Genomic DNA, 12906 nt, shown 5'->3' on the forward strand with positions numbered 1-12906 from the left:
CCCAGGCTTTTGCTTTAAGAACTCAGGTTACACCTCACACTCGTCCCAGCTTCTCAGAGCAGCTGCTTTAAATAAACTGTCCGGTCGGTACCAGCCAGGGCTAGCTGGCTGTTCCAAAATAATTCTCCATCCTCCCACAGAATCAGAACGCAACGCACCGCCCCTCCCAGTCAGAGTGAGCTGCGAGCCGCCACCCGACAGGGCGGGGCTCCGCGCCGCCTTCTGGGAAGAGCTTTCTGGTACAATCGCTGTGCTTTCACGACAGTCCCGGGTTGCTTTACGGCTGCTCGGCTCCTCCGCAGTCCGAGCTACGGTAACGTGGCGCCGTCCCCCTACAACGCGTACTGATGAAGCAGAAGAGGAAAGGTGCCAAAAAGACAAAGCGGGACGAGGGGGAAAGGGAGGCGGCAATGGATGACCCGCAAGACCTGGATGAACCCCACACGTCCAAGGACTTCTCCTCCCTGAGGACCCCCGCGCCCTGGGGTCGGCTGGCCTATCTTTATCTGTGTGCTTTGTGTCCAACAGCCTCTCCTCTCTTCCTCTTTGGAAGGGGCTGTTTGGTGTCTTTTGTGTAGCTGGGTGGATGGTACCGTTATTCCAAGATAGGTCTCAGAGGCGTTAAGGTGGGGAGTGGATTTAAGGCGTCGCAGTTTCATTTGTGGCGACTGATTGGACGTGTTTATTTGGTTGGTTTGGTTTTTAAATCTTAAAGTAGGAAAGGCGTCGGCCCTTCCTTAAAGTAGGAATTATCCACGCAGTTTGCGCAACAGCTTTACGTGGACTTGCTCCCTTTTGTTTTACCCCCGGAGTGGCCTGGAGCAATGTTGTGCAGGTTTTTCAACAGAATGAGGTCATTAAAAAAAAAAAAAGAAAGAAAGAAAAAGAAAAGAAAGGAAAAAAACATTTTTTTTTAGTATTTGTAATAGATTCCACTCCTAGCTCTGCAGACCATCTTGAGCCGTTGTTCTGATAATGCTTGTCTGCTGTCAGAACAATAGCTGGGAACTGAACCTTTACCCAGCCATTTTGAAGTTGTGTCGTCTAAATTTATACTTAATGTGTGGAGCCGACTGGTCATGGTGAGCCCTTGACCCCCCTGGCATCAAATGAAAACTAAGTGTGTTGTTGGTCACTGCTTCTTGGCATTAACTGGAATTTCCCTTCCAAACAGCATGGCCTGTATTCTTGTCGCACCAAACACAACATGCACTAGATTGATTTGATCTTGCCGCGTTATAACTTGTTCCTTCTGAGGTGATCAGGCCACACAACTTTACTCTTTTGGCTTTAACAGTCACCAACACCTTAGTTTTTATTTTGTTCTTGTGTTGTTTTTTTAAAATTGTTTTTATTGAGCTATATATTTTTCTCCTCTCCCCTTCCCTTTTCTCCCCTCCCCTTCTGCCCTATCCCAAGGTCCCCTGCTCCCAGTTTACTCAGGAGATCTTGTCTTTTTCTATTTCCCATGTAGATTAGATCCATGTATGTCTCTCTTAGGGTCCTCATTGTTGTCTAGGTTCTCTGGGATTATGGACTGCAGGTTGGTTTTTCTTTATGTCTAAAAGCCACTTATGAGTGAGTACATTTGATACTTGTTTTTCTGGGTCTGGCTTACCTCACTCAATATGATGTTTTCTAGATCCATCCGTTTGCCCGCAATGTCAAGATGTCATTGTTTTTTTCCGCTGTCTAGTGCTCCATTGTGTAAATGTACCACGTTTTCCTTATCCATTTTTCGATTGAGGGGCATTTAGGTTGTTTCCAGGTTCTGACTATGACAAACAATGCTGCTGTGAACATAGTTGAGCACATGTCTTTGTGGTACGCTTGAGCATCCTTTGGATATATAACCAAAAGTGGTATTGCAGGGTCTTGAGGAAAGTTGTTTTCTAATTTTAGTTCTTATTTTGAAATCACCTCTTAAATTTGTTTACTTGCTGTCATTCCCTCTACCATTTTTGCTTTCGTGTCCTTTATTTATTCAACTCTTGCATCTGTCTTCTGAGATTTGTCTGTTGGGTCAGGTCTGCTGCCTGTCAGCTTAAAGGTTTTCTTTGCGTCTTGTAGGTTTTATTTTGTTGTTGTTGTTGTTTTGTATGGGTAGAGATGTGTGGTGTTTGCACTTATGTATGTGGGAGCGCAGGTCAGAGGAGGAGTTCTAATGTTCTGTTCTGTCACACTCCACCCTACCCCTTGAGACACGATCTGTCCACTAAACTTGGAGTTAGGCTGGCAACCAGCAAGCGCCAGCAATCTTGCCATAGTCTTTTCTGGTTCTCTCTTTCACACATCCTAGGTTTATAAGTATTAATGTCGCTATGCCTAGCTTTTAACATGGGTGCTGGGATTCGAACTCAGGTCTTTACATATGTGGATTTTTAATGTACTGTTCAAAAGGCTTTTGTTTAGAATCCAAATTGATTGTATCTTTTTTCCCCCTTTTGTTTATACTGATAACCTCTCTTTCTTTAAAAACTGCTTTCATTTCTTAAGTTAGAGCGTTGTTAACACCTTTTATGCCTTAGCATAGTGGCCAGTGTCCTGTGTGTTTATTGAACCCTGTTCAGGCAGTCTGTGTTCAAGTTAGATAGGTCTCCTTTCACCAGAACAGGTAGTTGTAATGTCTGGCGCTGTTCCATCCTCTTTGTTTCCCGGAAGTTTTACACATCTTTGGGTTACCAGCCCAGCCTTGTTGGGGAATATTATTTTAAGGTGTGTTGCTTTTGTTTATGCTGCATTTGTTTAACTCTGTGAAACTGTGGTTCTTTGCCTCTCTAAAACACCCGAAGGTCCTGGTAAAGAGCTGAACAGCCAATAGTGAGGCAGGAGCACAGATAGGCGGGGCTGAGAAATGAGGAGGAGAAGAGAGAACAAGGGGAGGAGGTCTTCAGGGGCCAGATATCTAGCCACTGAGTAAGAGTGAAAGGAAGTTATACAGAAGAAAGAAAAGGAAATCCCAGATGGTAGATGGGATAATTTAATTAAGAAAAGCTGACAAGAAACAAGCCAAGCTAAGGCCAGCCAGTCATAACTAAGAATAAGCCTCCGTGTGTGATTTATTTGGGAGCTGAGTGAAAGGCCCCCACAGAAAGCCAAAAGAGTAAAACTTCTCACTACACAGCTTCCTGCCCTCTCAGTGAAGTCAGATGGGGGTATGAGAATATGGCTGTACAAGCTGACAGGATGCTATGTCATCTGTGTTCACCCCACACCCCAAGTCCACCTCTGGTACACGGCCTCTGGGCCACCTTTGTAGAATTGAGAAGTGCTGGGGAAGCATTTACTCTTTGACTGCACGTGGACTTTTCTCTTGTTGTTTTGTCTGTAGCTTTGCCTCATTAAGTCAGTGTGGTACACAGTGCACACTATGGTGAGAAGACAGGGACCTGGGATTTAACCCTGCTTGATCTATTTTTTAACATCTATAAAATGGGATAGCAATACCAGCTTTCCAGTGTGATAGTGAGTTTCAGATGGGACTGGATGAAAGGTCTCCGTAAATTCCATGGCCTCCTTAGCCACACTTCTATGATCACTTCTTTATTTTACACCAGCAGGCAGAAGGCATGGTTTTTGCCATCACCCAAGCTAAAACATCACACCATTCTTATCAGCTGGTAAAAGATAGGCTCCACTGACCCTTAAGAAAAAGAGCGGAGATTATTCTGGTTTGGCTGAGCCATTTGTGACAGTGTGGCTGTAAGATGATAGGACATGCAGCAGCATCTCCTGTTTCTGTGGATGAAAGAGGGGCTGCCTAGACAGGGCCATGAAAGTCTACAGATGGTGTTTTAGAAATGCGGCTAGATCTTTCTATAGGCCAGACAAGGTAGTCCATGCAGTATAATTTCAGCACTGAAGCAGAAAAATCATAGGTTCAAGTCCTGCTTGAACCAATAGCAAATTCAAGTCAGCCTGAACTGTATAATGAGAAGACAGCCAAAGGCCCTTTCAGTACATCTTTGTGGAATGGGCAGGTGGTCCTGTCCTTTCTCCTGAGTCTCTTCAGGTTGAGTTAGTGCATTCTGGGACAGGCAAGTTCCTGCTCTGTTTCCCTCACTCTGTCTGAGATTGAGTTAGTGCATCTCAGTGTTCTCTGTGGGCTTACGGTGTTCATCATTGCCTCTCTGCAGTGAAGGGCTAGACACTCAGTTACTCTGGCCCCTTCCTGCACTCGTAGGTTCTTTCCGTACATGATTGTTCCTGCATTTATCTTTCCTCTTTCCTGTATCTGTCTGTGATATCCTCTCAGTCCTGGGCTTCTAAAAGGAGCTTTTCCCACTTACAGATAATGTTGGTTTGGTTTTTTGTTGTTATTGTTGTTTTGTTTTTTGGTTTATTTGTTTTTGAGAGGCGCATTAATTGAAAATACAAAAGATGTTCAGATTGTGAACAATACAGATTTAGTGTCTCCTCCTCTTGAGGTATGTGTTTGGCATGTTTTAAATTATTTTAGAATTAGATGCCCCTGAGCTGTTCTTGAGATGATTTTGGAAGGAAGATTACTAAGTAAGATTGTTAAATCTTTACTGAGGGCTGGCAAGATGGCTCTGTGGTAAGGCCACTTTCCACCAAGCCTGATAAGCCAAGAACCCATGCAGTGTAAGGAAAGAACCAACTCCCATCCTCCATACTTTATTGCATGCGCATGCCCATGTGTATACATGTGTTACATATGTACATATATGCGAATAGATAAATAAACGTAAAAAATGTTGATGAGACTTTTGCTGCTGTTAAAATCTTTACAGGAGATCTCAGCCCTGCTGAGCTGATGCTGTTGACTATAGGAGATGTTATCAAGCAGCTGATTGATGCCCATGAACACGGGAGAGACATCGATCTCAATAAGTAAGTGCAGCTATAAGTGGGCAATCTTGCAGTTTTGTTCTTAAGTAACAGGCTGTCTGTCTAACTTATACATGGCCTCACTTTGAAGCCCAAGATCTCCTCACACTCAAGCCATTCCTCTTGCCTTTTCCTTCCAAGTACTGGAATTACCAGCATGCCCCGCTATGCCAAGTGGGAGTGTTGTGTTAACTGATCCTGTGCTACCTGTTTTCTGTGTAGCCATTAAGAATCGGAGATTTCTTCCTTGTCTTATCATGTCCTTCACAATAAGTAAGCTGTGTCCGAGCCTCCTAATCTAATTGCCTCCATCTTTATGGGGTACTCCCAGTATCTCAGGCACTGGTACAAGGGCAGTGCAGGTAATGGCTGAGTTAATCCTCTCAGGAACTTGATGAGGGGTGTCTTAGTTTGAGTTATTATTGCTGTGAAGAAACACCATTACCAAAGCAGCTTGGGGAGGAAAGGGTTTATTTGGCTTACACTTCTAGGTACCATCTGTCACTGAGAGAAATCAGGGCAGGCAGAAACTCAAACAGGGCAGGAACCCGGAGGCAGGAACTGATGTAGAGACCATAGTGGAGTGCTGCTTACTGGTTTGCTTCCCATGACTTGCTCCACCTTTCTTATAGAACCCAGGCCATCAGCCCAGGGGTGGTACCACCCAAAATAAGCTGGACCCTCCCCCATCAGTAAATGCCTGACAGGCTTGCCTATAGCTCAAACTTATAGACCATTTCTCTCTCTCTCTCTAATTATAAACTAATTGGCCCATTAGCTCAAGCTTCTTATTAACTCTTATAACTTATATTAGCCCATTATTCTTGTCCATGTTAGCCATGTGGCTCAGTACCTTTTTCAGCGAGACAGTCACATCTTGCTTGCTCTGTGTCTGGATCACAGCTGCAGACTTCAGAATCCTTTTTCCCAGAATTCTTCTGTTCTCATTGTCCCACCTCTACTTCCTGCATGGTCGCCCCGCCTATACTTCCTCTTGGCTACTGGCCAATCAGCATTTTATTTTTAAAGAACAAGAACTCCGAATCTAATATCCTTTGTTTAGCTTTTCTCTGTACCATTATCCATAACAACTTGTAACCAACATTCTAAACAAAGGAAAATATCCATAGTCCATTTTTGGGGAATGTGGGCTTAGTTTTTCAGGCTACCTCCTCCTGGTTGGGGGTGCTGATAATCTTATGGTGACCTAAAGAAAATTTAGAATTATGATCAAGTCCTGACTGGAATATCCTGTGAGGCTTGATCATCTCAGCCAGCAGTCTTGGGTGTTGAACTCAGACATCTGGGCCATCCACTCCTTTCGGAGATTTCTCAGGGGGTCATCCTTGATAAAACCTTATTTTTCTTAACCCGAAATAAATCTACAGCCTCTCATTTCCTGTAGAAACAAAAGCAAAACCTCTTTTCCAAAGTAACATATCGTTTTTTACTTCAATTTTGAAGTCAAGGCATTTACAAAATACCTATCTTGGATTAATTCAGCAGCATTTATAAGCAAATATCTTTTAGCAGCTGTTGTTCCTTCCTCAGCATTCAAACAATTCAAAGAGAACATAATAACATACAGTATCCAGATTCTCTGTGTGTTTTCCATCTTTATGTGGCTTTATTTTAAACTTTATGTCTTTTATTTTTAATTTTTGGCTTTTTGAGACAGGTTTTCACTGTGTATCTTTGTCCTGGAACTCACTCTGTAGACCTTGAACTTTGTCCTTGAACCCACAGAGACCCACCTGCCTCTGCCTCCCAAGTGTTGGGATTAAAGGTGTGTGCCACCACACCCAACTACTCTTTCTTTTTTATTTTAAGGACTTTAACCTTTTTTCTTTTCTCTCCCAAGCCTATATTTGTTTTTAAACACACTAAACTGTTTAGAGGCTTTTTCTTCTGAAACTATCTTTACAGCATCTCTCTTTTTCTAACTACATGAGTCTTTAATTTGCTAAATGATATGGCTAGGATTAAAGTCGTGGCTTTGGTGGCTGGATCCAGCCCATTCCTTAGCTTTATGAGATTTCAACCTCATGGTAGAGGTACCAGCCATAGCTATTGTTTATTACCACAACTTTACAGTATTTCAAGGTCCCTGCCACCACCAAAAAATTTGCAGTCAGTCATCAACACCATTCAAGTGTTTTGTGGCAGGACCTCTTAAAAGAGCTGCAAGGTTTTGCAGCTAAAACTGAGTCAGGAAGCCTCTCTTAAATGATAGCGCTTGCCTCAAGCAAGCAGAGCACACCCAGGAAAATGCTGCTATCAATAAGCCGTGCTTAACTCTATTCTTTTCTGTCTAGATTTACTTCCCGGGCTCTCTCAGGCTTTATGTGGCTGCAGCTGTCCATGTGGGCACCATTCTGTTGACTGACGTTTTCTGTCCCACCAGGTCCCACAGCCTTTTAGTCCCCAAAGAAATCACACAGAGATCTACATTAATTATAAACTGATTGGCCCATTAGCTCAAGCTTCTTATTAACTCTTATAACCTATATTAGCCCATTATTCTTGTCCATGTTAGCCACATGGTTCGGTACCTTTTGCGGCGAGACAGTCACATCTTGCTTGTCAGCTTGACACATAAGCACAACACTTTTCTGTAAACGGAGATTGCCTACACTTTTTACTTAGAACCTTTTCTTTCTCATTTATCCCTCAGATGGCACATTAATACTAATATCACACTATAAAACATAAATAACTTTAAAGTTCCACCATCTTTACAATTCAAGCAGATTAAAAGTTCATTCTTAAAAATCTAAAATCCCTTTTAAAAGTTCAAGTCTTTCAACTATGGGCTCCTGTAGAAATCAAAATTAAGTTAAATACTTTTTTATTTCAAGAGGGAAGAACCAAGGCACAGTCCCAATCTGAATAATGTAAATAATTCAATGTCCAATGTCTGGGATTCACTCATGACCTTCTGTGCTCCTCCGGGGTACTTGGTCCCCTTCTCTAGCTCCACCCTCTGCAACACACACAGCTCGCCTTCTAGGGTCTGGCTGGCTCCACTCTACGGCTTCTGCTGTTCTTGGTGATCACCTCATGGTACTGGGATCTTTGAAATGTTGAGGTCTTGGGCTGGAGAGATGGCTCAGAGGTTAAGAGCATTGCCTGCTCTTCCAAAGGTCCTGAGTTCAATTCCCAGCAACCACATGGTGGCTCACAACCATCTGTAATGGCGTCTGGTGCCCTCTTCTGGCCTTCAGGCATATATACGGACAGAATATTGTATACATAATAAATGAATATTAAAAAAAAATGTTGAGATCTTCTACAACTGGGCTGAACTTTAACCAGTAGCCTTTCCTGGGCTCTCTTCGTGGTGCCAAGCCTCAGCTTTTTCATGGCCCCTTCAATCCTGGGGTTTCCACTACTATGCTGGGTATACCTTTACCACTGACCTCTCATAGTGCCAAGCCTCAATTGCTTTCTACGATTGTTTCATGGCTTCAAAACGTGTACTACTTGGGATACACATGACCAGGTTTGACTGCCAGCACAAAGTACAACCTTGGCCACCTTTTTTAAAAAAAAAAATTATTTATTTATTATGTATACAATATTCTGTCTGTGTGCATGTCTGCAGGTCGGAAGAGGGCACCAGACCTCTTTACAGATGGTTGTGAGCCACCATGTGGTTGCCGGGAATTGAACTCAGGACATTTGGAAGAGCAGGCAATGCTCTTAACCACTGAGCCATCTCTCCAGCCCCGACCTTGGCCACCTTTGAACACAGTTTGCATGTGCTAACTCTGGGGAAACACTTCCTGGTAGACTTAACCTCAGTGATGCTGGTCTCTTCTTAATCACAGCTGGTTCTTCAGCCCCAGCCAACCAGCATCCATTGCTCCAACAAAACAAAGGTTTAATTTAGTGATTCTGGTCTCTTGTTATTCATAGCTGAGTTTTCCACTAGACACCACATATTTGTCACACAAATGGCCAGGTAGAGTCTTGACTACCCTATGAAACTTCGCAAGCCAGGCCTCCATATTCTGCATTGCTCTCAGTGTGCTTATCTTCTACGCTCCTACAAAACAGTCCACTGAGCTCTTAACTTCTCAGTGGCTTTTCAAGGCCAAAGTTCCAAGTCCTTCCACAGTCCTACCAAAACAACATGATCAGGTCTGTCACAGCAATACCCCACTTCCTGCTACTAATTTCTTGGTTTGGGTTACTGTTGCTATGATGAAATACCATGACCAAAAGCAACCTTTGGAGGAAAGGGTTTCTTTCATTTTTTTTCAACTCTCAGGTCAAGCTCTATCACTGAGGGAAGTCAGGACAGGAACTCAAAGCAGGAACCTAGAGGCAGGAACTGATGCAGTGGCCAAAGAAGGTGCTGCTTACTGGCTTGCTCCCCATGGTGTGTTCAGCCTGCTTTATTATTGAACCGGATCATCAGCCGAGAGGCAGCATTACCCTTAATTAGCTGGAGGAAAAACTATAGAATAGTATACTTTCATAGCCAAAAAAGGACAATTAAAACTCATTTATTCCTTTAGCAAATGGTAGAAGAGGTTAGGTACAGCCATCTTAAACACTAATTAAGAAACTACTCCACAAAAGCTACAGAGAAACCTTGTCCCAAAAAAACAAAAAGAGAAAAAAAAAAAAAACTATCCTACAGGATTGCCTACGGCCCAATCTTATTGGAGGCATTTCTCAGCTGGGATTCCCTCTTCTCAGATGACTCTAGCCTATGTCAAATTGGCATAAAATCAGCCACACAAGGGGCCAGCAAGATGGTCTAGGAGGTGAAAGTGTAGGGGATGGAGGAAACCAACTCCCAAAAGCTGTCCTCTGACCTCTACACTGCCGCAGTGACACATGAACACAGGCACGCACATACGTATTGAAAAAACAAACTTGGCTGGGCGGTGGTGGCACACGCCTTTAATCCCAGCACTCGGGAGGCAGAGGCAGGCCGATCTTTGTGAGTTCTAGGCCAGCCTGCTCTACAAGAGCTAGTTCCAGGACAGAGAAACCCTGTCTCGAAAAACTAAAAAAAGAAGAAAAAACAAAGTTAAAAACCAAATGAAAGCAGTATGGGCTGGGTGCAGGTGTCATCCTCACTGACAGACAGGTGATCTGAGAGGTGGAGGTGGTAAGTCATCCAGCGGGGAGTAATCCTTGACAGATGGCGATTTGGAACCAAAGCCCATTTGTTCCTTTGCACCATCACCTCACATCCCATTTTCTCCTGTCTGCTTGGAAGCACTTTGTCTGGTGCCCTTATCTACTCCCAGCCATCTCTACCACACATTCATGTTCACCTTGGTCTTTGGTACACTCTCGATTGAGTGGTCCTTCATATCTGCTCCTTATTTTCTTTACTGCATTTGCTCTTTATATATGTTCACAGAGAAAGGGTTCTCCCCACTATGTCATGTAATCACCACATCCATGACCTCTTGTAGACCAGTTCTCCGTTTCTTAAGGTGGCTGTACCCAACCTTTTCCTTTGAACACTGTGCTTAGAAAGCATTTGCTAAAGGAATAAGTGAGTCATAATTGTCCTCTTGTGACTCTGAAAGCGTTCTAGTCTAAAGCTTTTCCTACAATGTCTTAGAGTGACATCCCTGTGTCTACTGCCTGAGACCTGAGCGCTTCTCTGGTCTGTCTTCCCTAATTTCCCCAGCACATGTTAAAGTCCCTTCCTATATTCAGGAAGCAGCCCTTGCCTGTGGTGTATGTGTGTGGCCTTAGCCACAACACATCACAAGAAAGGACTGTGGCTTACATCTGACATACCACATATGTGGATAGTTGCCTGTGCGTGCTAGCTATTCAGTTAGCTGAAAACATTGTGAGCAGCCCACAGATTTTGTCTAGGTGGATCAATTAGAAGACAATGCCACCGGTAGGATTTGGCTAGTGGGCACAAAGAAAAGCAAAGCTGGTCAAATTGTAGAGAAGATAAAGGGATAAGCTGGATACACCACGCATCTGTAATCTCAGCATTCAGGGGCAGAGGGAGAATTTTGAGTCTGAAGCTAACCTGGGTATAGCAAGACAAATGGAAGAGGGGTTTAGGAATTAAAGTAATTATTTGAACAGAAGATTCTCTTGGGGTTATAAATAGGGTCATAGGTAGGAGGAGACAGAATTGTTTTGTTTTGTTTTTTAATAGGTAAGGTAGATTCTAGAATTTGTATTCTGGTTTGATTTGTTGTTGCTTTTATATATTATATTTTATCCAAGGAAGTAGTTCTTGATTGGGGTGATTTCTTCCTGGGGACACATGGCAAAGTCTACACACAGTCCCAAATGTCAACAGTGAGGCTGAAAAGGTAGTTAGCTCAGAGTAGTTGTTTAGGGTGGAAAGGTTTGGAAAGAGACCTTCACTATGCCATTATCCTGGGCCCACAGTCCTGCTTTACTTCCTAGTGTTTAGGGTTAAAGGAAAGCAGGGTGCTTACTAACAGATTTTGACCTTTGTTTCCTTAGTGTATAGGTTGTTAAGCCGCTCTTGCCCCCTGTGAAGGGTAGAGCAGGGCCAGATGTTATGTGTACACATCATTCTGTCAGTAACTTGTGCCTGAAGTGCTGTGATCTTGATAACTCTAAATGCTTGGGTTTCAGAGTGAAAACCAAGACAGCTTCCAAGTATGGCCTTTCGTCCCAGCCCCGCCTGGTGGACATCATCGCTGCGGTCCCTCCTCACTATCGAAAGGCCCTGATTCCGAAGTTAAGGGCCAAACCCATCAGGACTGCCAGTGGGGTAAGTGGCTGAGCTGGAGAACTGGTGGTGGTGATGGCGAGGTGGGATGGGGAGCTCAGACTCCTGAAGTCTGTCGTTCTGTGTGCTCGAGTGAAGAGGGATGCAGCGATGCTGAAAGGGAAAGGAAGCCAGCCAATATGCTTAAAGCAGTTTTTGTAGTGTCTTTAAAGATTGAGGCTCGGTCACTTAACACTATAACAACTGTTACTGACCCTCTTATTGCTGATAGCTTCCAGTTGGTACTTCTAAAAATCATATCATGGTGCAGGGTAGGGTTTTCTTTTCTTTTGTTTCGCTTTTTAATTTATTTTTATTGTATGTGTATTGATGTTTTGCCTGCATGTATGTGTGAGGCTGTCAGATCTCTTGGAGCTGGGGTTACAGTCAGCCATGAGCTGCCACATGCGTGCTGGGACTTGAACCCAGCTCCTCTGGAAGGGCAGCCAGTGCTCTGAACCGCTGAGCCATCTCTCCAGCCTCAGCAGGATAGTTTTATATGTGATGATTATGGAGTAAATCTCCAATAGGGAGTGCGTGAGTGTGCAGAGATATGGGTCCCCACAGCAAAAGGGAGCCCCAGCAGAAAGCATGGTGCTTTCCTGACCTGTGAGTATGCTTGGATTATGGGGGAGGGGTCGGGCTCAGTGTTGGGAACAAGAAAGGAATAGGAAAGAGATCACAGAGGTGGGAGGGGCGTGAAGGGTGCAGGCAGAGAGTGCCACAGATGGGCAGAAACTCAGAGTTCACTTGACTGATGATTTTCTTTTTGAGACAGTCTCACTGTAGAAACCACACTGACCTTTGAACTCATACTGAGTTCATCTGAGACAACTAGGGACCTTGTTTAGGATTAGCTTGTAAACAGTCACGTACATCTGGCAAAGAAACCAGATAACAAGAAACCATTTCAGGTGCCTGTACAGGGTCCTGATGTGAGCAGGACAAGTTTCTAGAAAGTTAGTCCAGGTCCGGCCTGCATAGCAGTTCAGAAACGTAAGGCTGTGTTGGGAACTCTTGTCCTGATCTCTGTAAAGCATTATGGGCTGAATTGGGATTGAGGCTCTAGGATCGCTGAGTGTGAGAGGTCAGGGGAAATGGGCAGGGTCAGGATTAGGGTTCATTGGAAAGGGGTTCCAGAGTTGAAGTCCATGTTCATCGTATGACCCGGTGTGTTTGGTATGCTGTCTGGATCAGGACATGACATTTCCAGTGCCTGTGTTGGCTACTTTAGTGACTTGCTCTTCTGGATTCTGATATTTGTGGACAGTTGAACCCCACAATTTTTACATGCAATGTGCTTTCAAATTTGATGC

General features: G+C 43.9%; 1 protein-coding gene across 1 annotated transcript in view; it reads left to right on the top strand.

Moving 5' to 3' along the window:
• The first annotated feature begins 203 nt into the window (after positions 1–203).
• Elp3 (elongator acetyltransferase complex subunit 3) overlaps positions 204–12906 on the top strand; it is a 65906-nt gene continuing 53203 nt past the window's right edge. Inside the window, exons 1-3 of the mRNA XM_005355507.2 lie at positions 204–486; positions 4755–4854; positions 11455–11593. Of these exons, the coding sequence (XP_005355564.1) occupies positions 348–486; positions 4755–4854; positions 11455–11593 (378 nt within the window). The 5' untranslated portion in view covers positions 204–347. The remainder of the gene's footprint in view (positions 487–4754; positions 4855–11454; positions 11594–12906) is intronic.

This window comes from Microtus ochrogaster, chromosome 17, assembly GCF_000317375.1.
Source record: "Microtus ochrogaster isolate Prairie Vole_2 chromosome 17, MicOch1.0, whole genome shotgun sequence".
NCBI classification, from domain to species: Eukaryota; Metazoa; Chordata; class Mammalia; order Rodentia; family Cricetidae; genus Microtus; species Microtus ochrogaster.